General features: G+C 41.1%; 1 protein-coding gene across 1 annotated transcript; it reads left to right on the top strand.

The window, feature by feature from the left end:
• Positions 1-3,508: 3,508 nt before the first annotated feature.
• RP9 (RP9 pre-mRNA splicing factor) lies at positions 3,509-9,664 on the top strand. Its single transcript, XM_084279871.1, has 6 exons — positions 3,509-3,763; positions 4,950-4,980; positions 5,727-5,856; positions 6,177-6,268; positions 7,734-7,795; positions 8,916-9,664. Exons 1-6 carry the CDS (start codon positions 3,567-3,569, stop codon positions 9,136-9,138), a joined length of 735 nt encoding a protein of 244 aa, XP_084135997.1. The 5' UTR covers positions 3,509-3,566; the 3' UTR covers positions 9,139-9,664.
• The last annotated feature ends 14,028 nt before the right edge of the window (positions 9,665-23,692 follow it).

Genomic DNA, 23,692 nt, shown 5'->3' with positions numbered 1-23,692 from the left:
CTTGCAAATAAAACCACACCATACTATATACTCAGAGCAACAGATTACAATTAATAGAATTTCGCAAAATTGGAAGTGCTGTTACTATTATATACCAAGGTTAAGGTTTGAAGTTGAGAGAGTGTAGTGGTTCAGCCCTGAACAGTGGCTGAGCACCACACCCCACTCCCAGAGGAGAAACAGACAGAGTATTCATGGGTTGAGATAAAGACAGTTTACTGACAAAAAGCACTGTGAAAGGGGAACAATACCAGCAAATTTCACTTATAGCCAGCAATAACACAGAGCACCAACTCGACACCACACGACACCCTGCTGCTACCTTGGCCACACACAGACTGCCCTGAAGCACTCAGATGTGACTACCCCTAACTAGCCCCTCTTATGGGGGAGTGATGTCAGGTGGTGTGGAAAACAGTCTGGGCTAACTCAGCACACCTCTGCTGGCTGCTGGGGAAGACTAACTCTAGCCTGGCCAGAACCAGGACAGAGAGAGTGAAAGATCGAGAAAGAGAGTAAAAGAGAAAAAATAAGTTATCACCACCCAGGGATGTGGCATAGATCATCATAAAGTTGTAGTCCTTGAATGACAGGCATGCACCAAATGTCCCAAATCTGCATCTTTTATGGTACCTGGCCCCACCCTTCTGAGGAGGTCTGGCATATCTTTGGGCAGACTCTACGGGCCCTCCCAACCTTTGGAGGATGGAGGCCCTAGTCCAGTGCCACGCAGATGTTTACAGGATCAAGCCCCTTGTGAGGTGAGAGCCAGTCCACAAAACATTACCCTGCCTCTGTGGGTACTGTTATCTTGCAAGACAGGCTGTTTGAAACAAACCACTCATTGCAGTTCCTGTGAAATGGTATTTGGAGCAATACAGGGTGCTCATATGCTGAAGAGGAAGGAGTTGCCCTTCGTTGATCGGGCAGCTCTGGCTGCAGCAGTATGGCCCGAGGCGGGCCTCCCTGGGCCTTTGGATAGACCTCACTCCAGAACCTACAGGTACCTCCAGGCACCAACCTGTCTATTAAAAAACAAAACAAAAAAACCCAACCAAACAAAAAACCCCAAACAAACAGATAATACCACAAAAGAAAAAAAAAAAAAAACAAAACCAAAAAACCCCAACCCAACCTGTGCCTTCCGGATGCTTGAAGAGATAGCCCTGACCCTCCATCTGCACACATTTCAGCCCCTGGCAAGTACAGCCCAGGAACACTACAATGGGGACCACCCTGGTACACCTGGCTGCTCTCTGTGGCTCCCAGCCACCCCTCAGCTGCATCCCCAACCATCCCTGAGGCCTCAGCACGGAGGCAACCCTCCCAGCTGCCTCTGCAACCTAGGCCAACTGCTCACCATTACATCATGGCTGGTCCTGTATCCTATTTCCCCTGGAACCACCCATACTCTACCCCCAGCACTGGTGTGTAAATAATTGTGGCACTGAAGCGTTTTGGGTTCAGGTTTGCTTTTTTTAAAGTTGTGTGTGTGTGTGTTTAAAAATAAATATTAGTGTTTTGAGGGTGTGGAAAATGCTAGGAAATGTTGCTTTTGCAAATTGAAAAGGGTTATTGTATTCTCTGTAGAAGAATTTAGGATATATAGAAACTCACAGCTGATTGAACAAAACTGAACTTTATTGGTGTACACAACTATAACAACAATAGAAACCAGCCACAATAAGAAAAATAATCAAAATAATAATAAGTCCGGACAACAGATAACATTCAATTTTAAAGCGCCGCTCCCAAATGTCCACATCATTTTCAGCAGAAGCCCGGGTCGTCTGCCTGGAATTAAAACAATTAACAGAAAAAGAAAATCTTGATTCTTTCTAAATTATCTGAGCTTGAAGAGACCTTTTAGTCTCAGTAATACCCACCTGTCTGGTTGTTCTGGTGGGTAGAACTGCACTCGTTCGGAAGGCGACAGCCGGAAAGTCTAATGGCAAGGGAACAATATACCACTATAGCCATAGCAAGGACATTGCCCCTACTGCCTGGCTATAGTGCTGTAGAAAGGAAAATTTACCACTCGTGGAGTTGTAGACGCATCCTGTGATTCAGGCAGGGGGTTTGAGGTCTCGTCTTCTCTAACGCCGGCCATTTTGTATGGCTCTCCTGCTCAACTGCGTGTTCACCTAACTGTGTGCTTTGGAAAACGCGCAGGCGCAGTTTTCCCTCACCACCTCCCCAGAGAAAGTACTAGAAAAGGAAGCTCACGCATGTGTAAATCCAGTGAACCCAGTATTTCTGCCATGATGATGGCGCATGACAAAAAAGAAGACTCCAGCCGGTTTTGACTAGGCCTGGAGACCCATCTAAAGCTTGCTAAGTAATGGGTGATGGGGTGGGAAAGCTGTGGACTTATGTCTCAACATTGCTGAAATACTGCATTAAGATGCTTGTAAAGGGTTAAGGAAGACTTGCTAACAGGATAGCTTGAAGTGCCACAGTGGTGACCTCCCACAAACAATGCCTTGCTTGAACGACTCTGCCTCACTGATAAAGAAGAAACATCAATTGGGACATAAGTTTGAGTCTAACACCGTATTTTAAGTAAAATACACACTCAAGGACTATGTGTTCTGTGGATATAAAATTACTTCTTTGACAAGTTCCAGCACCCCCCTCCTCCTTATCTGTTCGATGAATTCCTTGCTTGTCTCTAATTGGTCACAAATGCAGTCAAAGCATTTCATTGTAACTAGTTCAAGCTCCCCCTTGTCCTTGAAGATATACAAAACCTGCTGAAACCAAACTTGTAGTTTGGATCAGAGTCAAGGGGTAACTGAGTCTGCGCAAGACAGAAGGTTACTTGCGGTGACGAAGAGGAGCCATCCGACTTCATCCCCACGACCCTCAACGACCACCACCAAACAGCAGTGCGCAGGCGCAGTGGGGAGGAGTTGATGGAAGTAACTTCTTGGAACTCATTTTAATATAAAGCAGGACAGGTTATGAATATGTATAGGTGTGTGAGGTAACCTAATGATTTTTGAATAAGGATATGCTATAAAAGTGCTACAAACTCTGACCAAAGGTGTGCCTACTTTGTTAGGTCACCCGTTCTTGCAAGAATGTTTAATAAATTACTGTTTCACTAGAGTGTCTGCCTCAAGTCCTGTTTTTAGGACCTTTGTCATTTCTAACAAGGGCACAACATAGTTTTAAGTCCCCAGAATGGGCACGGGGGGCTGGGGGGTATGTGAGCGACAGGTAGCCCGGTGAGGCCGCCCTGCCACCTCACGCCGCCTCACCGCAGCGGGGCTGCCTGAGGCGGTGGCGGGCTGTGGTAGGGCCGAGCGGATCGGCTCCTCACGCCCACCCGTGCCCGTGGAAGGAGGGGGGAGCGGGGAAAAGCAGGGGAGCTCCCGGCGCGGGCAGCCGCGGCGGCAGGCGGAGGGGGCGCTGCCATGCCGGGCCGCGCCACCGCCGCCGGAGGAAGTCCGCGCTTGGCCGGGAGGGGAAGTGAAACCGAAATGCGCAGCGTGGAGGGCGGGGAGAGGGCGTCGCCGCCGCCGCCGCCTTGCTGTCCGCCCGCGGCTTAGCCCGCCGCGCCGATGTCCCACACGGTGCGAATGGGACAGGAGGTGGAGGAAGAGGGGGCGGAGGAAGACGCAGCGAGGGGCAGCCAGGCGCGGCACAAGAGCCACCCGGAGTCCGCGGCGAGCGGCGGCAGGGCGCAGGACCGGCATGAGAGGAAACGGAAGAGGCAGGAGGCGCAGCAGCTCCAGAAGCTCCAGCACTTGGAGTCCTTGTAAGGAGCGGAAGAGGGGAGGCTTGCCCGTGGCTCCCGCCCCTGCCCAGAGGGTTGGAGGGCTCGCAGTCTCCGGGCTCGCCCTGGTTGTCCCCCGCTCTGTTCCGATCCCACCCCGCCGGCATTTGGGGCTCATTTCCAGTGCAGGGTTGGGGTGTAGGTTGGGGGTTGGTTTTATTTTGCCCCTGGCCCCGCGGGAAGGCAGGGGTCCGCTCCCATCCTGCAGCGGCCATTCTCTAGCTCTGTTAAAGCGATGCCCCGTTTTTATGTGTGAGCAGTTCTGTGCTTCAGTTCCTTCCTTCCGCGTCTCGGAGCAGCCTTGGCAGGGCAGCCGGCTGGTGCGTTAGGGCAGCGCCGTGCGGGGCCGCTGGGCAACACCGCCCGGTGACTTCGTAACGATTTGTTGGTGGGAAAAATGGGCCTCTTCCAGGTTCCTGGAAGTCTGGGAGTTGCAGCTTAGGAGCAGAGGTGGTTCATCTGTTCGTTTGCATTGAATAGCCCTCATAAAGTTGTTGTTATAGAGATCATTTCGTAGTGACTTGGCATTTGACTTCTAAGCACAGGCACTTTCTCCGTTGCTGTGCTCTGTGTAACACATGCTCGCTACTTGGGTTTTAATAAACCTTAGGCCCACTGTTACCTCCAGAGAAACGCTGCAGGAAAGGTGGTGCTTCGGTCAGCAGGGTTCTGCCTTCAGGTTTGGTACACAGAGAGAAAAGGAAATTATTACACACTGGGTTTGGCTGACAAAGCTAGGTGTAAAGAATAGCCTGACGGTATTTTCAGCTGTCTGTGGTTCAGCAGTGCTGGGGTAAAGAAATTTGGATCGGTGAGATCTTGAGGGAGGGGTGCTACAGAAAAAGAGGAAAGTATTGTGCATGTGTGGTAACTGAAGTGAAATTGGAGGTACCATGCATCCCCGTAAAGCAGTGAGATGGAAACGAGTTGTTCTCGCGCAAGAATATGATGAACCTGAAGGATGTTTGCAAGAGACATGTGTGGTGATAGGGCGAATGCTGTGTTTCAGTCTGCTTGCATCCAGGTATCTGTGTTCTGCTGTAGCTCTTGATTATCAATAAAGTAAAATGTTAAGGCGAAGGTTTTAAATCTGTACCATTGAAATGCTGCTTTTTGTGAATTTGTCTGTGCTAAGCTGCAGAGTAACGATATTTCTGTTGCTTTTCAGCTATGAGAAACCTCCCCCGGGGCTAATTAAGGTTGGTAAATAGATTGCAGTAAATTTTTAGCATTATAAGGGACTTTCACACAACCTGTCTTTTAGGCTTTTATCATGTAAGTGTCTGTTTCCTATGTGAACTACAGGGAGAAGTAGGTGCTTCCAGGGAAAAACTCCCAAGTTCCTCAGCTGATCTTTTTGACTTGGTGAATCCAGACTGAAATGCCCAGAATCAGATAGGATGATATCAGTTATTTCATCACCTCTTAGCACGCCCACTTAATGTGCTATTTAATAGTGCAGATGGAGGGAGGTCATTTATAATGAAGCGGATTTTCAGCTTGAGCAATATATTTCCAGGATTATTCTCCATTGCTTATGCTCAAATATTTGTCGAAGAATACTTTCATAATGATCATTACTTTTGCCAAATGTATATACCTAAGCCATAATCTAGTGCTTTTAACCTAAAAGTACTACTCTGTGTTATAAAGGCTCTATTTAATTGTTATGTCTTGTTAGCAGGAAAATAAATGGGAATAATCAATATGGTAGTAAAGTCCAGACTGGAAAATTCAATCATGAGGGAATAAGAAAATTCTTAATGCTTTTAAAGAGCTCAGGTATTTTAGATCCTTTGTGTGTTACAAGAAAAAGAAATGTTCCAGGGAAAATAGGTTTTCTAATAAGTCAAGGCCTGCACACTTGGACTATTAATGTTTACAAAGTTAAAAAAACCTCAAAACCCAACAACTGTGATTTTGTGGTCTTTATCTTTTTCTGTAGGAGAATGAAACGAAACCAGAAGACTGCATTCCTGATGTTCCAGGCAATGAGAGTGCACGAGAATTCCTGGCACATGCCCCGACAAAAGGGCTTTGGATGCCTTTGGGAAAAGAAGTCAAAGTCATGCAGTGTAAGGCTGAAAATATTCCAGATGGCCCTCAACCTTCATAGAGTCATCAGTTTACTCTGGGGGAGGGCAGAATGACAGGTGGATAGATGACACAGTCCAAGTAGATTGGCGTCATACTAATACCAAAGCAACCGGTACCTTGAAGACTTGTAATAGCTTTGTATTTTATGGACACTTGTCAAGATAATATGTATAGCTCTATATTTATTCTAACAAACTTAAAGTATTTTACACAAATATGGTTTGGGGTTTTGTTCTGTTTTTCTTCTGATCTGGCTCAGAGATGCAATTCACTGGTGCTGCTTTTATTTTTTTTAAAGGTTGGAGGTGTAAACGTTATGGACATAGAACAGGAGATAAAGAATGCCCATTCTTTATTAAAGGCAATCAGAAATTGGAACAATTTAGAGTGGTGAGTACGACTACTGTAGTATCATTGCTTGTGGTTTTTTTTTATATTGATGATGCATAATAGTGCAAGTGAAAAGCCTGTCAGATGATGCTCTATTAAGGACTTTTCCTCTGTCTCTAGTATAATATAGATGCCGAAAATCTCCTAATAAAGAAAAAGCTACAGATGTGGTTGGATGTTTGACTACTTTGCAGAAAATCTACTCTTCAAGAGGAAAATTAGTAATATTTACATTTAAATTGAAAATCTTCAAGAACCTGATTCAGCCATTATATTCAGTCCACCTTTACAGCATAAGTTTTTACGATAAAATGTCAACGTAACAAAAAATGTTTAGTCAAGCTTGAGCTGCCCACATTACAGCTGCTTCAGGCCTTCCACTCTGACTGTGAACAGCCACATCATGAAGCCTGTTGTCTAGGTCTGTAATCCAGTCATTGCCTACAAGCCTGATCTCTTGCTACGTGAGGCTGCATCTCAGCCCTGCAGATTCCTTCTGCGTGACCTCTCTAACGTCTCCCGTTAAACTATATTTCAAGCACTCGGCGATTTATGTCTTTTGCCCTCATTTCTATCCTTGAAAAATGCTATCTGGACTTACTCTGTCCAATCAAAATGCTGCTGCAAAGAGTATTTTTAGCCTGCTCCTGTGACCAGATTGCCTCTATTCTTCATTTTTCCTCAGACTTCTGTGTTGCATCAAATTCTTGCTCTAAGTCCAGCGCCATTCATGGTGCATTCTCAACATCTTTCTTCTGCTGCTGACATAATTCCCACCTCCACTCAGCACCCGAAAGCTTTTCTCTATTGAACTTGTTTGCTTAATCTTCCAACAGAAAAGATAACCCTGCTTTTTGCTGCATTCTTGCACGCCATGAACTCGCCTTAAATATCTGCAAAGTCTCTTTGCTATCTTTGTTCACAACAATCTTTTGCTGCATTGCCTGTTTAATAAAAAGTCTATATATATTTAAGAACCAGTAATGGTAGCAACATAGCAGGTTAGGACAACTCCAACTTCATTACCCATTTGTCTTCTATTCCTTGCTCCTCTATTCTTTTGTGTTTGTATCCAAATTTTTAAAACATGCTATAAGGGCACTATAAGCTCATTATTCTGAACTTCAATATTCTTTCTATGTCTAGATATTCCTATAGTGTATGTACAGGGTTCTTTTAGTTAACTGTGATTAGAGAGGGAGAGAGGTAGTGTACCTAAGGGAATTTCCTTCATTGGTAATGTAACTAGTTAAGCTTTTCCTGAAGTAAAAAAACCCACCACAATTCAGATGAAGGATGTTAAGTCTAATTGTATACTTAAGAATTAGAAGCTTGCTAAATGCATTTCATCTTTTGATACTAGCCTCTTGCATTGCATTGCATTGGGTTTTGGTTTTTAATTTAAGAATACAACAGTCAGTGATGAATACTTTACCAGCATTGGACTCTGTTTTCCCCTTTAAAGGCACATGAAGATCCAATGTATGACATAATAAGGGAAAATAAACGTCATGAGAAAGAAATGAGGTGGGTGTGTTTCTATACTAAACTGCATTTTCAATTTGGTTTTAATTTTGCTAACATGATACTAACGTATAGGAGAAATCTTGATATAAGCTACCCTTACCAACTCAGAATATTTCTTTAATGGCAGTTTCTTTGTGTTGACAGAGACTAACGCATTGCAGTAGTATACTCCCTGCCTCTTTAATTCTATTAGCTTCTTTGTTTTTTCCCCAAAACAAAGTTTAAAGAGGAATCACATTAATTTATGCCATAATATTCAGGCACTTGGGTTTAATTTTATTTTAGACCTAACAAAAGGGTGTGTTTTGTTTTTTTCTTTTTCTTTCTGCTGAATTCACTGAGATCTCTTCTGAAACTTGGTACAGCAAAGGGCCTTCAGTAGACACGAAGGGCTGGATTTAGAGAGCTAGTCCTCAGCACTCATTCCTCTTGTGAGGAACATAAAGCAGCAGATGTTTTAAAGTTGTTTTTTTTTTTTTTATTTGAACTGCAGTGGTGAAAAAAATGAATGAACAATAGGTAGCCCATAGAGTAGTGCTGCTGCTGCAGGTGTGTTTGGTTTTGGTTTATTTGTTTGTTTTAAATCCTTGAAGAGGATACTGAGGACAGCAATGAAATAAGCAAGTAATCTGTCCCCATTTGTCAGTAATCCATTGAAGTTCAAAGAAAGAGTTCCTATCAATAGTACCTCTGCACCTAAAGTAAAGTATATTCATCAGCTTTGCTGACATCATCTATCAGCAGAGCAATGTGTTTCATGGTATCATAATCCCAAAATGCATCTGTGTTTGGATAAGTGTAGAACTTCTTACAGTGGTCTGGTGATAGCTATTGCCTCATTATCTTGCACGAATAAACACTGGCCAGTAAGCTAGTCTGGTTTTGATACCCTCTGGGATGGGAAGTTCTTGAGAATGCCTGCTTGTCTCAAAAGAGGTTGCTTGTATCAGCTCGTCAAATCTGTAACGGGTGTAATTCAGCAAAAGAGGAAACGTTCCCCTGCCCTTTGCATGCAGCTTCCATTTCTCAATCTAGAAAGCAAACATGAAAGCTAGAATGAATTGTTATGGGTAGAAGAAAGCTAGAAAGGATTCTTACTCACTTGTTTTTTTAAACTCAGGATACAGCAACTGAAGCAGCTCCTGGAGGACTCTACCTCAGATGATGATAATAGTGATGACAGTGATGAGGATGATGATAGCAGCAGCTCCACTTCCTCAGAATGTAGGGATAAACACAAGAAAAAAAAGAGAAAGAAGGAAAAGAAAAAAAAAGAAAAGAAGAAGAAGAAAAAGAGAAAGCATAAATCATCTAAATCTAATGAGAAGTCAGAGTCTGACTGACAGCAGTCACCTGCTGCAGGCTTATTGATCCCTACATGTGAACTGCAAGGAAAGATCCAAAGAACGAGGAAGAAACCACCAGAAAGGGCTTTATTAAACTCAGAACAGAGAGATAGATGCATACAGCATCCTACGCTGACTGTCCTCTTCTGCCCCTTTGCAGTGCTGCAGCCAGAAAGGAGAGAGCTGCATTAAACAACACTCTCTCAGCTGTATCTTTGTACTGTAAAACCTGTGCTGGCTCTGGTCAAATGGGGCCTCTGCATTTCCACATGGGACTGTCAGCAGAAAGCAGTGGCTACCAGGCTATCACCAACAAATCCATAGAGCATCTATTGAAGTGTCTTTTCTCCATGAAGTTGTTCTATTACATACAATGCCTCATTGTAATGGGACTGCAGTTTGACACCATGCAGTGCGCTGATGGTTCACTTACAGCACTCATGAGCAGCAGGTTGTACTGTATTGCACACTGCCTGTGTGCTGGAGTTTGTACTTATCCTAGTACTGGCAGCTAGGGAAATAAAGAGCACTGCTGAAGGGGGGAGTGGGGGTGGGAAGTGGTAATCAAGGGGATTTACTCCAGAGAAAACTGCAGTGTCAGCAAGATTTGTTTGAATGTTTTTTGTGTGTTTTACAAAATCTCAGTGTTGTTGCCATTAATACATGCAGTTCTGCAATACTCAAGTGTTCTCCAAACCAAGAAGTGGGACCCCAGTGTATGATGTTCAACTTTATTGTAAAGAGTGATATTAATTATTTAAAAAGGGGCTGTTCATCTTATAAATGAAAAATATTAACTTCTAGATACACTTCAGTATCAGTTGTTTTAATACATTTGAGGGTTTTTTTTTTCCTTTTTAGAAGGCTTGGGGAAGTAAACTCCCAACTTATGTTTACTAGAATTATTTAATAATGTTTTTATGAGTTATTCCACAAGATTATAAATGAGTGAGTCTTTCAAGATGGGTTTCAACTGTATGTACATAAGCCACAGAACAGTAGTAAAGAACTTGTAAGCAGGAGGAAGGGAAAGTTCTATGTACTTAATTGGCCTTGTGGGCTGACCACACTTTTCTTTTTAAATAAGCTTGGAAGGTGGACTTAGCTAAAAAGATTGAGATAGCTATAAGCTTTAATAGAGGAAACAACATCTTTTAAAACAGCAAGGTACAGCAGTACAAAGCTGTGATTTGAGGACCCAGATGGTACAGATTGCAGAGTACCAAGAGAAAAAAGAAAAATAGATTTGATTTGAAAGGACCAGGAAGGACTGACATGGAAGATAATCTCTCTGCTTATGGTTACATTGAAAAAGCCCTGAACATGAAGTCCTAACAGACTTCATATACTAAAAATCAAGGAGCTACAGACTAAAATGCATTTAAGCCTTTTTTTTTCCCCCCTCCTGAGAGCTTTGGAAAAGAGGACAGAGGAAAGCATACATTATAATGTGCTTTCCCCCTCCTACATGTTCAGAGTCATTTAGTGACATTAAACCCCCAGTCCTTGCCAGTCATTTACTGCATGTTCTAGGTCAAAATAAGGTAGTCAAGGACTATTTACACAAAGAATATTATTCCTAAAGTTTGAATGTGGAATCCTGTTTTATCCAAGATTATTTAGCAGATTTCCCTGTGATGGGACATACCAGTGATTCCTGCATCAGCAACAAATTCAAAGGTCCTGCCTCTTTCACCAGAAGATTTAACAGCTGAAATAGCATGAGGAGGTTTATGGTTCTTTCTTGCCACATTTGGTGCTCAGAAAATCCATGTATTTAGAGCATGGGTGATTGGACAGCCAGTGTTCACCTGATGCATTCCAAGAGAGTTGTCACTCAAGCTTGTCTAAAGCACAGCTAACCTCAAAATCTAAGTCACTTCATCTTTTGTCATTTAAGCTTATTCTGAAGTTTAGTTCAGTAAAACCAAACTCATTTTTCCCATTAGTCTGTCATGCCATACCTTGTTAATGCAGTCCTTCGCCTTTTACCTACCAAGGGTTATTGTGTGACCAAACAAAAATAGTGTAAAAGACCATTCTCTAACTTTATGAAGTGCAATTTGAAAGCTTGTTTTAAGATTCCAGATCACTTGTGTGCCAGACGAAAGGTCTGTTTAACCCACTGTCTTTTTTTCTACTCATGGTCAATTAAGGTTAATTAGTGCTCCCTACTAGTTCCATTTCACACAGCCTAATTCTTTAATAGGATGCATGTGGACAATTGACTCATTCATTTTCTCCACACTTCCAGTTTTGTAAGTCTCTATCAAAACCCATAAAGATTTTCTGAGTTTCAGTAAAGAACTAAAAAAGTAGTTTTAATTTTGAAATTGGCTCTAATAGTTTCACAATGGAGTAAGATTCCTAGTAGTGCTGCCTGGCAGCCTGTGCTAGAGTGCTGAGAAGAGATTCATTTTATCATTTAACATTTTAAACAGCACCAAAATTAGCATTGAACAGACTCTAGGTCTTTTAGAGAGGTATAGACTAGAGATAAATACCAACATCCATTTACAGTAATGAAAGCTTATTCTATGTAGTAATAAATCCATAAAGCAGGATAGAAAGCTACAGTCTTGGAAGAATGATTAGCCTTATTTATGAAGTCTTAACCATTGGACTATTTCCCAGGTTTTGTTGAAACATTTTCCCCCCTATCAATCCTTGCCTTCTTTCAAATGGAAATCAGCTTCTCTAGGAAGTTCCGTTGAAGCCTGACTGATAGTAATAGCATAATTGTATAGTCCCATTAATCTAAAGTGTGAAACACAGCTGCACCACAGCTTGTGAGGCTGTGCTGCCTACAGGTCTTCAGCTTCCTCATCTGGTTATCTTAGTAATGTGAACAATTGTCAAAAGATTATTTCACTGGAAGTACTGACATCTGTCTTCTTCACCATGAAATTACTTGGGCTTATAGTTTTTTTTGAGTGATATTGCAGCAGTGAATCAGGAATAAGAGGATGCTCAAACAGTACATTTGTTTTTCCTTGGTATGCCTACAGGCAGCATGCAATAAGAGGGGGGGGGTGAGAAGAGGGGGTTCACCATTGGCTCCCATCTGCCATAATTTGATTTTAGTGAAGACCTGTAATTAATCTTTTAAAACACAAGGCAGAAAACAGGATGTTGTAAAGGGGAAAGTTCCATGCCACCCAGGTGCTAACAAATGGAATATTAAAATACTGCATTAAACCCTGGCAAACCAACATAACCCACTGGCTCTACTTCAGTGATTACACCACACCCATTTTGCAACAGAGGTTTTAGTTAGCTACACGTAACAACTGAGAAAGTCTGAGTCACAGACAGCATGTCTGTCCAAGCACAGATCCCAGTATGGCAGTCTCTGGGGCCTCTAAAGCCTGTCACCGATGTGCCAGGCAGCAAATAGGTTCTTCAGCTGTGCTCGGCTAGGTTCTGCTGCAGAAAGCATGCAGAAGCTTCAAAAGGCAGCATAGTACTGCTACAGTTACAAGCTCATAATACTGCCAGCGCTGCAGTTACTCATCACTGGGCAACCTAGCTTCAGCAGTAACAGAAGCTGACACGTATGTCCATCTGTAACAAATTAAGATCTCAAGTATCAGTGCGGGTAGCTACCTGGCTGAATAAGAGCCTGCACTTCAATTCACAGCTTTTCCAAGTTCAGTTTGTACTTCACAGCCTTTCTGAATGTTAAGTACAGTTTAAACCAGTTGGCTCAAGATGCAGTCCACAAGTCACCATGCTACTGAGTGAAGAAAAAAAAAAACTAAGTAGAGGATTAAGTTTTATGGTCACAGGACTGGTACAATCAAGAGTAGAGTAGACCCCACAACATTATTCAAGAATTATTTCTTGAACACTAGAACATTTATGCATACTACTTTAAGCATTGGGGTGGATCCATAGCATGGCTACACTACAAGATTTGTAAGCTATTATTTACAATTCCATTTATTTTTAGAGAGCTGTCTAAACACTCCTACTCCCTGTGACATTCTTCAGAGCTAGCATTACTAGGCCCTATATTGCTTCTTACCTCTGGTAGAAAGCACACAGACTAGTACAAGACCTGTGAAAGAATGACAAACAATCTTGCGGGGGGGGGGCATGTGAAATATTAGGCATTCCTAAAAATCTCTCAAGAGTGCCACCTAACTCTAAGTTCATGAATATCCCTTTATTAGACAAGCAGCAAAAACCCCAAACACTTCAGTATCAGCAGAATTGCTGTAGTATTGAATCCCAAAGCTATACTCAAGTTTAAGAAGTAGTAGTCAGTCCTTATGTAAGAGGTCAGTTATAACTAAGAATTATTCTCCAGTCATCACTTAAAGTCTTGAAGAGATTTTACCACTCATTCTCCCTATCAGAAGGAAATCTATCCCCCTCTAAGAGGGGCACATTTCTGGATTAAATATCTGAGAGCAGCAGCCCTGTATTTTCTAAATCATTGAGAAGCTCCATGCTTGCATTCCCTCCCTCATTTTATTCTTTGATGTTCTGGTACAACAGGTTGTGTTGCACAAAACCCAAAGAAGAATTTTATTTCTTATTTTCTTGCAGTGATCAGGGTAGAGAAAAATAAAAGCTTGGCACCACATTGTTAAAGTGGATCCTCTCCCCTGACAGCTTGGGGTAAAGCCTATAATTACAGTGGCTCTTTCACAAGAAAGCAAGTGCTATCAAAAAGAGCAATCACCAACTGTATCAGGAAACTTCAATATACCTCAAAGGGATCACCATAACCTCAGTTACAAGCCAGGCTACTAATAGGTAGGCACAAAACTTGACTGCAGTCAAAGGAAATGCTGACTTTATCCATGTAGGTTACTTTTACAGTTCTACTTTTTTCATTTACACTATCACTTTATGTGGGAGTCATCCAAGAATGGCAGTATCCTATTTGTTCTTACATGATGATGCTAGCTTACACACTTTTGAGCTATCCACCTCATCTAGATCATTCTATTTCCATTATTCATAAGATAACTCAGTAGAGACCTAGTTCTATCATCTCAGCTCTATAGAGACTTTTCTGTAGTGAGCTGCCAAGGACCATATCAACTGTCCTATACAATATCAGTAAGAAGTCAAGGAGCAGGGCACACCACTATTGTAAAAAACTTACAGACTTTGAAGGTGAAACAGATCTCCAACTCAGTGTCTCCACGGAGGAATCAAGTCTCAAGAGGAAAAGGAGGGGGGAAGCATCACATCAACTCAGTGCATTCTGTTTCGTCCAAATTTGCATTTGGAGAGAGTATGAACTGAGGTACTGCCTTGAAATTGCAAGTCACTACTTGACTTGCTAGAGCTTTAACTATATTCCTTTACATTTTGATAAAAATAATCCAACCAAAAAAAATCCAGCTGATACAAGAGAATCCAGTAGCTATAACCACATCATGTGGATAAAACAACTATGAGAAGAGATGATACTGACAGGATTCACAATTCCAGAGCTCCAGAACAGAGCATCAGTAAATGGTATGCTATGACAGTATTGTTGCATGTATATATCCAAACTTTTTTGCTTCCATGGATAAATGGAATACAAGAAGCCTCAAAGTGCAATTCTGTTAAATTTATTATTTAAATACTGGAAGTGCAAGTTGTAAAAAGGTGAGTTTAGTGTTAAATACTTAATTGCATTTTAACAGTGTCCTCAGACTTCACAGTACTACTTAACATTTAAGGATGCACAGTAACTTACAAAATATGCAAGACAGAGTACTGGATTTATGCAAACCTTGATACATTCCCCCTGCTCCCCGCCCCAATATTTGCAGTTATCTTCTTTTATAGAGGGACTTCCTTGTTCCACGGTCTAAAAGGGAAAAAAATAATAAAAAATGCTTAACCAGACAGGCAGCTAAACAGTACACAGCCATTTGCTCACTCTCCCATGCAGCAGGATGGAGGAGAAATAGTAAAACTTATGAATTGAAATAAATAGAGTTTAGGAGGACAGTAAAGAATATGCAGAAGAGGTGATGCACAATGCAATTGCTCAGCACCCAGTGACTGACTCCCAGCCCACCTCTGAGCAGCAATCCCCCACCTGGCCAACTCCCCCAAGTTATACACAGAACATGACATCATATTGTAAGGAATATGCCTTCGGTCAGTTTGGATCAGCTGTCCCAGCATCTCCACCCCATCCTGCCACCTTCCCTTAAATAATGAGAAGGAACATAACCTGGCAAAAGCTACAACAGTATTCATAGCAAGTTGAACAACTGTTCAAAGTTTAACATTTTCCCTCCTCTTGCCTGCATACATTTGCTATTATTTCACAAACTTTCCACTATCCTTCCAGTGAAAACTGAGAGCTTAATTACTGACACAGTAATGAAGCTGCTTTTAGCAGTCATTTTTGTAGCCTGTAACAATATACCAACCTTTGCACACACCCCTTTTAGGTATCTCCCATGCTGCTTCTTCCACCTCACATCTGGTGTCCCTGCGTTTTGAAGGTGGCTTGCCTAGTCTTTTCTTCTTTGGTTTAACCAAAAGAGGGTACTCTGAAAAGCAAAATACATCTCGTGTTACTTCTTGAAAGCAAGTCTTGAAGCAAACTTCAGCTTTACTTTCCCTCACTAGCCTGCAGCATTCCTCTTTCTCCCTTCCCTCTACGTGCCTATTTTAGTGGCATTATCTAGGTCAAGCAACAGTCTTATGTCTACAATATTTAATCACCATCTAACCATAGTTCTGGATGCATTTTGTTGTGGGTCATAACTTCAATAGGTGTTAATGTGACAAAAATTAGTGAGAGTTAGGTAACTAAGCTATAGTTAACTTTTCAAGTGTTCAAGACTAGCTGATAGTTGTTCAAGTGGCCCAACTCACCCATTGTCTTTGAAAAACTCAATTTTTCAGACATGTTAAGTTACATACCACATGTACACACCGCACACAGTCAAATTAGCATATATTACATATCTTGTTTAGCCAAACCCCCTTACTTGCAGGGCACTTTAGGATTAATTTTAAGAAACCAGTCCTAAGGTAAGCAATATTAGAAGGATTTAGTTTTACTACTACTTTGAGGAATGAACAGCTTCCATAAGAAACCAATTCCTGCTTCCTAATACTGAATGTGATTGTTTCTCCCTGCTTTTTCTTCCTTTTCTAACCTATGCAGGTTAAGAAACTCATAGGCTAAACATCCTTAGCATGGCAACTCTATGACTTTGAGGTGGAAGTGGTATATTGAAAGTTAAAGGTAAAAATTATTTTTAGAACTATTTTATTATTTTTCTGACTTGTAAGTAGCTAAGAAAGGTGCTGCTAAAATAAAGGGGGTTCAGCTTTTTGTAGCAGGCTAGCATAAAAACACCACAACATTTTGAAGAAGTGTGTGGAATAAAAACCCTGCAAGGCAGGAGGCAAATCTCAAACCTCAGCACAGTCAAGCAGGAAGACAATGCAGAAGAACTCTAAGGAATACAATCTAAAAATAGTCTGCTAGCTTGTCAATACAGGAACCTTGATTTACATTATTACTCAACAGTCAATCTGTTCTGAAGATAACTTCACACTGTTACTTGAGAGACTGATTACATGATACTTGGAAGCACGTAACCCAGGGAAGTAGTAATACTTGGACTACAGCAAATTCTATAGTTCTGACAGCATGTAATAGTAAGAAACAACTCTGAAAGAGCACCTAGAAACAGATCTGAATTCCAAGTAGACTTAGATTGTAAAAAAACCCCAAACCCGTTCTGCTTCAGGACGATATATCCTATCTCTTTCTAACCTTATACTTTGTTAAAATAACTTCTATTTGTTCATCACCTCCTTAACTACATGGAGATGATTTGCACTCAGACATCCTTTAGCAGTCACAGGGCAACTCTTGGTTTGTGCTAGTTTCTCTGAACATTGGCTTTTGTAGCTATCCTACCTGATCTCTTCCATGTTCTACTCAAGACTAGGACCTATCACTGCATACACACTCAAGAAAAGCATTATCCAGGTAAAGAATACAATTTATGGCAGTAGCAACTTTGCATGACCAAAGGCTTTGCTTGGCCATAAAGCATTTGATTTCCCATATTTTATTTGATTTTTGATTTTAAAAAGGTAGCAATAATGCACCCTTATTCATATTTTGGCTTAAGAAGTACATAATATACCCAGAGATGCAGTGACTTTTCACTAATATCAGAGCAGTGAGGATTAGGTTTATCTTCAGTTCTTATCCAGATATAAGCTTGCTGTTTTGTATCATCCCTCTAAACATTCCTTAAAAAAAACAAACCATACATTGAGGAAGTTGTACCTTGTTCCTGGCTCATGACCAGGGGTGAGAGACTACCATGTCTGGTAAATTTGGGTTTAGCACCACTTCTAATCCAATACTCTTCAGGTGGTATCCCCACGTTCTCCCTTAACAGCCTTCCTAATTTAAAAAGAAATTTGATCCAAGGTCAGTATTTAGTTTTGCTAATGTTAACATACTGTTTTAGCCACAAGACAAGTGAGAATACAAAGCTAGACACTGAATCTTATTTTAAGAGTATTAAAATCCATAGTTTTCCAGAGACCACCCTTGACAAAAAATTACAAGCAGCTTTAAGTCTACAGATTTTGTACAAAAAAGTAGTTTAAGAACACTCAAGCTGCTTTTAGAAGTAGATCTCTGTTTTAGATGCATACAAGGCTGTATTAAACATCAGCTACTTACAGGAGTACCCACATAACAAGTTATGATCCCTGACTGACAACTGCTTATTCAGTTCAGATTAATCCAATTTCTACTAATATCTACCTCTGATTTAATAAAAGGCTCTTCTGTAGACAGGTTCACACTGATTTATGAAAATACTGTTAACAACAACAGTTCTGCTGTTAGAAAGCAGCAGCTACAATAAAGAAAATTAATGCTTTAACTCCTCTCCTGCAGAGAAGTTACACAGGGTATGGCCACCAGATTATAGTGAACTTAATTCTTTTTAACCCACCTAATATGGGTCTCTGATGGAAGAGTCAGAATATTTGTATAAATTTAAACCCTGAGTTTCCAAGCTGTTACTAAACAGTGGTAAATGTGTAGTGCCTATGACCTTAAGCTGTTCAAATTAATTAGCTTTCTGGCATTAGTGGCAATTAATCATATCAAATCTAGTTGAGAGGAGAGTTTCTGCAAAACTCTGTGCTAGTTGTGAAGATGCAGAATCTTCATGCAATCAGTGAAAAGTTACACCAAACCCCTTCTGCCTCAAAAAAATACCTGACCTGTAATTAGGTGTTCTTTGTGTGTTCTACTAAACAGCAAATTGTCCTCAGCAATTAGGTTACCTCCCAAGAGTTTCCGCAGCATTCTCTGGTGTTCAAGTCCTCCTCTTCTTGCTGTAGGCCTCTTTCTTCCATAACATCCATAGTTGCTGTATACAAGTTCATCTTGTTCTTCCTCCTTTGGCTTGTAGACTACACCAATGCTTTCACCAATCCCACTCCTAGTTTTTGTCTTCTCTTGAGTAGGACAGCTAATAAATTGAGCCGGTATGACATTTTTAGGTGGTCTCCAAAGAACCCTCTGGCCAACTTGGTAGAAACATCCTTTACTAGGCGCCAAGATTCCATACGGAATTGCTTCTTGAAAGAAATATTCAATTTCATCCAAGTCATCTCCTTCATCGTATCCTTCTTCATTGTCCTCTTCTCCCCTCACAGAGAATTCATCAGAGTCCTCAACTTCTGATGAACTCCTAACTGCTTTTTTCTTGAGAAAAGTGGTATTTTTCTGACTAGAAGATCTAGGAAGGGCTCCCAGATTTCTACCTTTACTAGAAGCCTCCTTAATCTTCATAGTTGAAGAGTTTTTGACATCTTGATCATTCTGCTCCCTTCTTACTGCTTCATCTTCATTAAGTGACCCAGCACTTTTAATTTTCTCTTTCTTTAAACCCTCTGTATTTTTCTGGAAAGTATACGTGCTTTTCTGAAGCACATAGTCAGGGACAAAATAAGACACTGGGGAATTATCAATTGATGAGTCTTCCTCTCTAGAGGACATGTCATCAGAAGAAAGACTGAGTACACTTTGGTGTTTCTGTTGTGGCAAGCAAACATCATAGTTGTAGTTTGTGTCCACACCATCCAAACAAGCCAACCAGCTGTCAGAGGGAACGTATTTCTCAATTGATTCGTCACACCAAACACTTCTATCCGTTTGACTTTCATTGGTCATGCTGTGGCTTAGATTCAGCTTCTTCTGCTGAACACTTAAGTCACTCACCTCCATACTAGATGGAAGTAGTCCTGCTTGCTGAATAAAGCTGGGCTCTTCTTGAGAAGTTCTTGAGCCTGTAGATTTTTTAGCACTAGATTTCTTAGCTACTACCACATCCTGTCGTACTGCTGGTTGATCTATGCTAACAGTTCTTGCCAGCTCTGTGATTTGCACTGCCATGGTTTCACCTGAGGGGGATTTTGCCCATTGACTTGTATTCACTTGCTTTTCTGCATCCAACTTCACTTCATTATTTTGCCCCTCGTTTTCTTGCACAGTTTCAACACTCTGTTTTGAGGGGAGAACAGGTTTTCTCTCATCTAAGGAAGCTCCTGGGACCATTTTCTCCCCTTCATGAGGGCTATATATCATTCCTTCACATGAGCTAACAGAAAATAAGTCACGCTGCACTATATTCTCTGGGACTGGTTTACCACTTGCCACATCATACAAAGGGATAGTTTCTTTAAAGGACTTCCACAGCTGAATAGCTGGAGAGCCATTTCCATATTCTATCCTCACTTCTTCCTTCTCAAAGGCATAGCTTCCAGTAGGAAGATTTCTATACTGTGTAGAGCTGGAAGGGCTCTTGTTATGAAACTCTCTGTCTACCACAATGGAAGATGCAGATGAATCTTGTTTCTCTGAAGTACTTTCAGTCTCTGTACCTATACCAGAAGAAACACAAGCCATTTTTCCTGCATCACAACCTTTCGTTTCTGTACGGTTCTCTTGATGCTTCTTTTGCTTGTTTTCAGGCTGTCTAGGATCAGTCTGTGTTTCTTTCGTCTCCATTTTTCTTCCATGGGTACTATAATGTCTAAATCTTGTTGCATGATAAAACATAGGGGAAGGTGAGGGAGCATTAAAATAAGGCCTTCTGTTAATTCTTGCATGCACTGGATGCTGTGGAACAAAAAATCCAGGGTACTCATGGAGCGCAACAGAATAAAATGGAAAATATGGATTTCCATTTCGTAAGCCTAGACATTTGGGATAAAAAAAAAAGTATGTCTTCTTTCTGAAACAATAGCTGCTTGCATACAGAGACAGCTACAAGATCAAACACATAGGTATGTAAAACACTCCTCCTGTCAATGCTCGGAAGCATGTCTGGTGCAGAAACCCATAGAGGCCCTTGTTATGAAACAGCTTATCTGAACAGCTACAGTTTAGCCAGAGCTTGATTTTATTTCTTGGAAGTTATACTGACTAGCTCTCTGTATTTTTCTGGTATTTTATGGACTACACTACACCATTATTTTTGAAAGAAGCAACTCCAGATGGAAGTTAACATAGGTATACCATTTACAATACATATTTAACAATCACTTCTGTGTGTGTATATATATCCATACATACAATACACACATTGAACTCACATCATAATTGATAGGCATATTCTAGAGTGCTGTATCTTTAAGGTAACCATTACTTAATATTTTGCTTAGCTTCCATTTTCTAAAACCAGATGCTTTGCAGCACACAAACTACACATTTAACTAATACTTGATAGATTCCATCTTTAACAACTAAAGCATTACATTAAGCCAAAATTAAACTCTCTGTAAACTTGTTAATGTAGACACACATTTGCACAGTAAGTTTAGCAAGCAAAGCTACAGCAGACAGCTCTCATTTACCTTACCTGAAGCAGGTACACAGTACGGGCTGTATGCATGACTGAGGTACCATGAACTTGGATAAGGCTGTTGTACTGTTGGCTGTGCGTAAAAAAAAGGTCTTGCATGGTTTGTGGGATATGATCCATTTTCTGAAGTTGAAGCAGTATTCATTTTGGGTTTTTTTTTTTAAATACTGAAAGAGATAAAGGAGCGGGATTAAGCACTTAAACTGTGTGACCTAACAGTTTTTATGCTCTGTCAGAATTCAGTAGACACACATCTGCCAGCCCAACAAAACCAGGTCTTTTTTGAAGAAAGCTACTATTTTCCAAATAATAAGTAGAAAGTGGACATTACTGTCCAGGTCAAAGATTTTAGTTTTCCTTTACTAAGCAAGCCTTTATACGCAGCTCTCAGTATTTGTACTTCTAGCCAGTTCTAGCATGTTTTACAGCAACAGGACCATCACCTTTAATGTAGCTGTATATACACATACCATATAAGTCATATTCCAGCCAACTAAGAATTAAGGTTCAGTACAAAAAAAATAAATCCCATACAAGAGACAACCTCCCAAAAAAACCCCCCAAAAATACAACCCAAAACCAAACCAGCAGCCACCACTATAGGAGGCTTCCCACAATCAGATCTTTGCTGGTCAATGGAGAAAATGCTTCTCAATACCAATGCATAGGTTGCACTTGCAGTGACACAAAGAGCTCTATTAATTCATGATCCATGCTTTATAGCATGCTTAAAACAATGATAGTTAACATAATTAGCCAAATATTTCAGTGACACAATGCTTCCTAAGATGAAATTCAATTAACAGAACCCCCAAAATCCTGATGCACAAGTTCAAGTTCAAAGCTACACAGAGTTTGTACGACCAAACTTCCCTCACACACTTACATATTTCTTCAGTTAATTTATACACCACATTCAGTTCATTCCAACTCATACAAGTAATAATACATCACTGTCACATATTGCTTATAAGCAAGAATTAAAGAAACCAACATAACACAAAAGATATAGTGACTACAGAGACCAAAAGACTCAGGGGTACAACTCCTTAGAGAACTTAAGCACTTCAAAGTTACAGAAAAAACAAGTTAATTCAAGACCTGTTGTAGAGTAGCATGCAGTTCAGCCTAGAGGTTCAGAAAGCTTTCAGAAACAATAGAGCCCTCTTCAGTTTCCATCGAGAACAGGCTGATCCAGCTCTCTAAGCACTAAAACGCCTACAAGACACCCTCCCCCTCCCCCTCCCCCTCCCCCCCGTCATTACCTCTCAGAATTATTTTGACCTTTAGCAGAGAAGAATACACAAAAGAAAGAAAAAAAAAAAACAAAACAACAAACCCCACAAAAAGGTTAAGCTAGTCCTACCCCATTAGAGCCCCCCCAAAATTAAGGTCCATGCTGCTGCTGGTATCGTTACTTACAGCCCAGCAAAAAACTAACTAACCCCCCAGCTCACCATCTTTATAGCAGCCAGCTGCTACTTGTCCACTCCCCTTTCCACCTGAGGCTCATTTAAGGGTGACGTGTGGGCCTTTTCCCATCGATGTGTGGGAGAATCAAAACATGAGGAATTATGGCAAATGCCTTCAGCTAGTGTACAGAAAGCTAGGAGCTTCACCTTGCAGATGTTTAAGCTGCAGTGCTAAATAAAACCAGTATTTCCCTTTTGTAATGTTGGAATTTACATTTAAAAACCTCAAGCAAACAGCACAACAAAACAAAGGGAAATACTACCCATCTTGTGTTTAAAGCACTTCTCAGTATATTATATTGAAAACACTTTTTTTTTTTTTTTTGTGGGTAGAAAAACCCCAACAGAACAGCAACCAGCCAGATAACGTGAAGCAAAATTTATATTTGTTTCTAAAGTTTACCAGTTGTTCGGTACTCAGTAAAGGACACAACGCTCCTCTATCCTAACAGGGCTCAGTGGATTGACAAACACGATGTTCTTTCCATACCAACAAGGGAAGTGCTTGTTCCAGTACAGGGTACTCCACCGTATAACAGAAATCTATGAAACGGGGAGCTTGAAATTTGGCTCTGCCCTGGGTCTGTACTGGGCATGAGAACCTGAATGGCCACTTCACAGCTTCACATCCAGTGAAGGACAGATCCTGGGAGACGGGGAGAGAAGAAAATGTGAGGAGTGCCCTATGCAAGTGAGTGACTAGAGGAAACGCAGAGGTATGGATGCTTGGAGACTGGTGGGAAATTCCTGTTGTTTCTCTTTTGTTTTGGTTGTTTTGGGTTTTGTTTTTTTTTCCTTTCTATAACATCCAGATTAAACTCGTCCTCCGCACTAAGGAAACAATTGTAAAATGCCTGGGAAAGATTACTGATCGTGTTTCACAGACTTTGCAAGTCAAAGCTTTTATTTTCCACTGGTGGGCAGCTATTGTGTGCAGGTCTCTCGCGTCATTTTAACTCTTTAACCCCTTATGCTTTCAACTTTTGAGTTAAAATCCTAGTCTTTCGGGGATGGACCCAAAGGGAAATTAAAAAAAAAATAAAATTGGAACTTTGGAACTGCTCCCTAGTTGTTTTTTAAGCTGTCTGTACTCAGGATTTGCCTTTCCCTTGGACCAGACTTCAGTCTCCTCCTGCTTCCCTTGCCCTGTTGCTTCCCTTCTATGGCCGGACCACTGCCCCACGCCCCTCAGGC

This window comes from Gallinula chloropus (genome assembly GCF_964237585.1).
Source record: "Gallinula chloropus genome assembly, chromosome: 2".
Classification (NCBI taxonomy): Eukaryota; Metazoa; Chordata; class Aves; order Gruiformes; family Rallidae; genus Gallinula; species Gallinula chloropus.
This window is presented reverse-complemented; position numbering and strand designations above follow the sequence as displayed.

What these genes read in the sequence shown, in the direction of transcription:
- RP9 (XM_084279871.1), top strand. Translation starts at nt 3,567, where the DNA reads ATGTCCCACACGGTGCGAATGGGACAGGAGGTGGAGGAAGAGGGGGCG. An exon ending in AGAAGTCAAAGTCATGCAGT is followed by an intron (nt 5,857 to 6,176) that starts GTAAGGCTGAAA and finishes TTTTTTTTAAAG; the next exon opens with GTTGGAGGTGTAAACGTTAT. An exon ending in CGTCATGAGAAAGAAATGAG is followed by an intron (nt 7,796 to 8,915) that starts GTGGGTGTGTTT and finishes TTTTAAACTCAG; the next exon opens with GATACAGCAACTGAAGCAGC.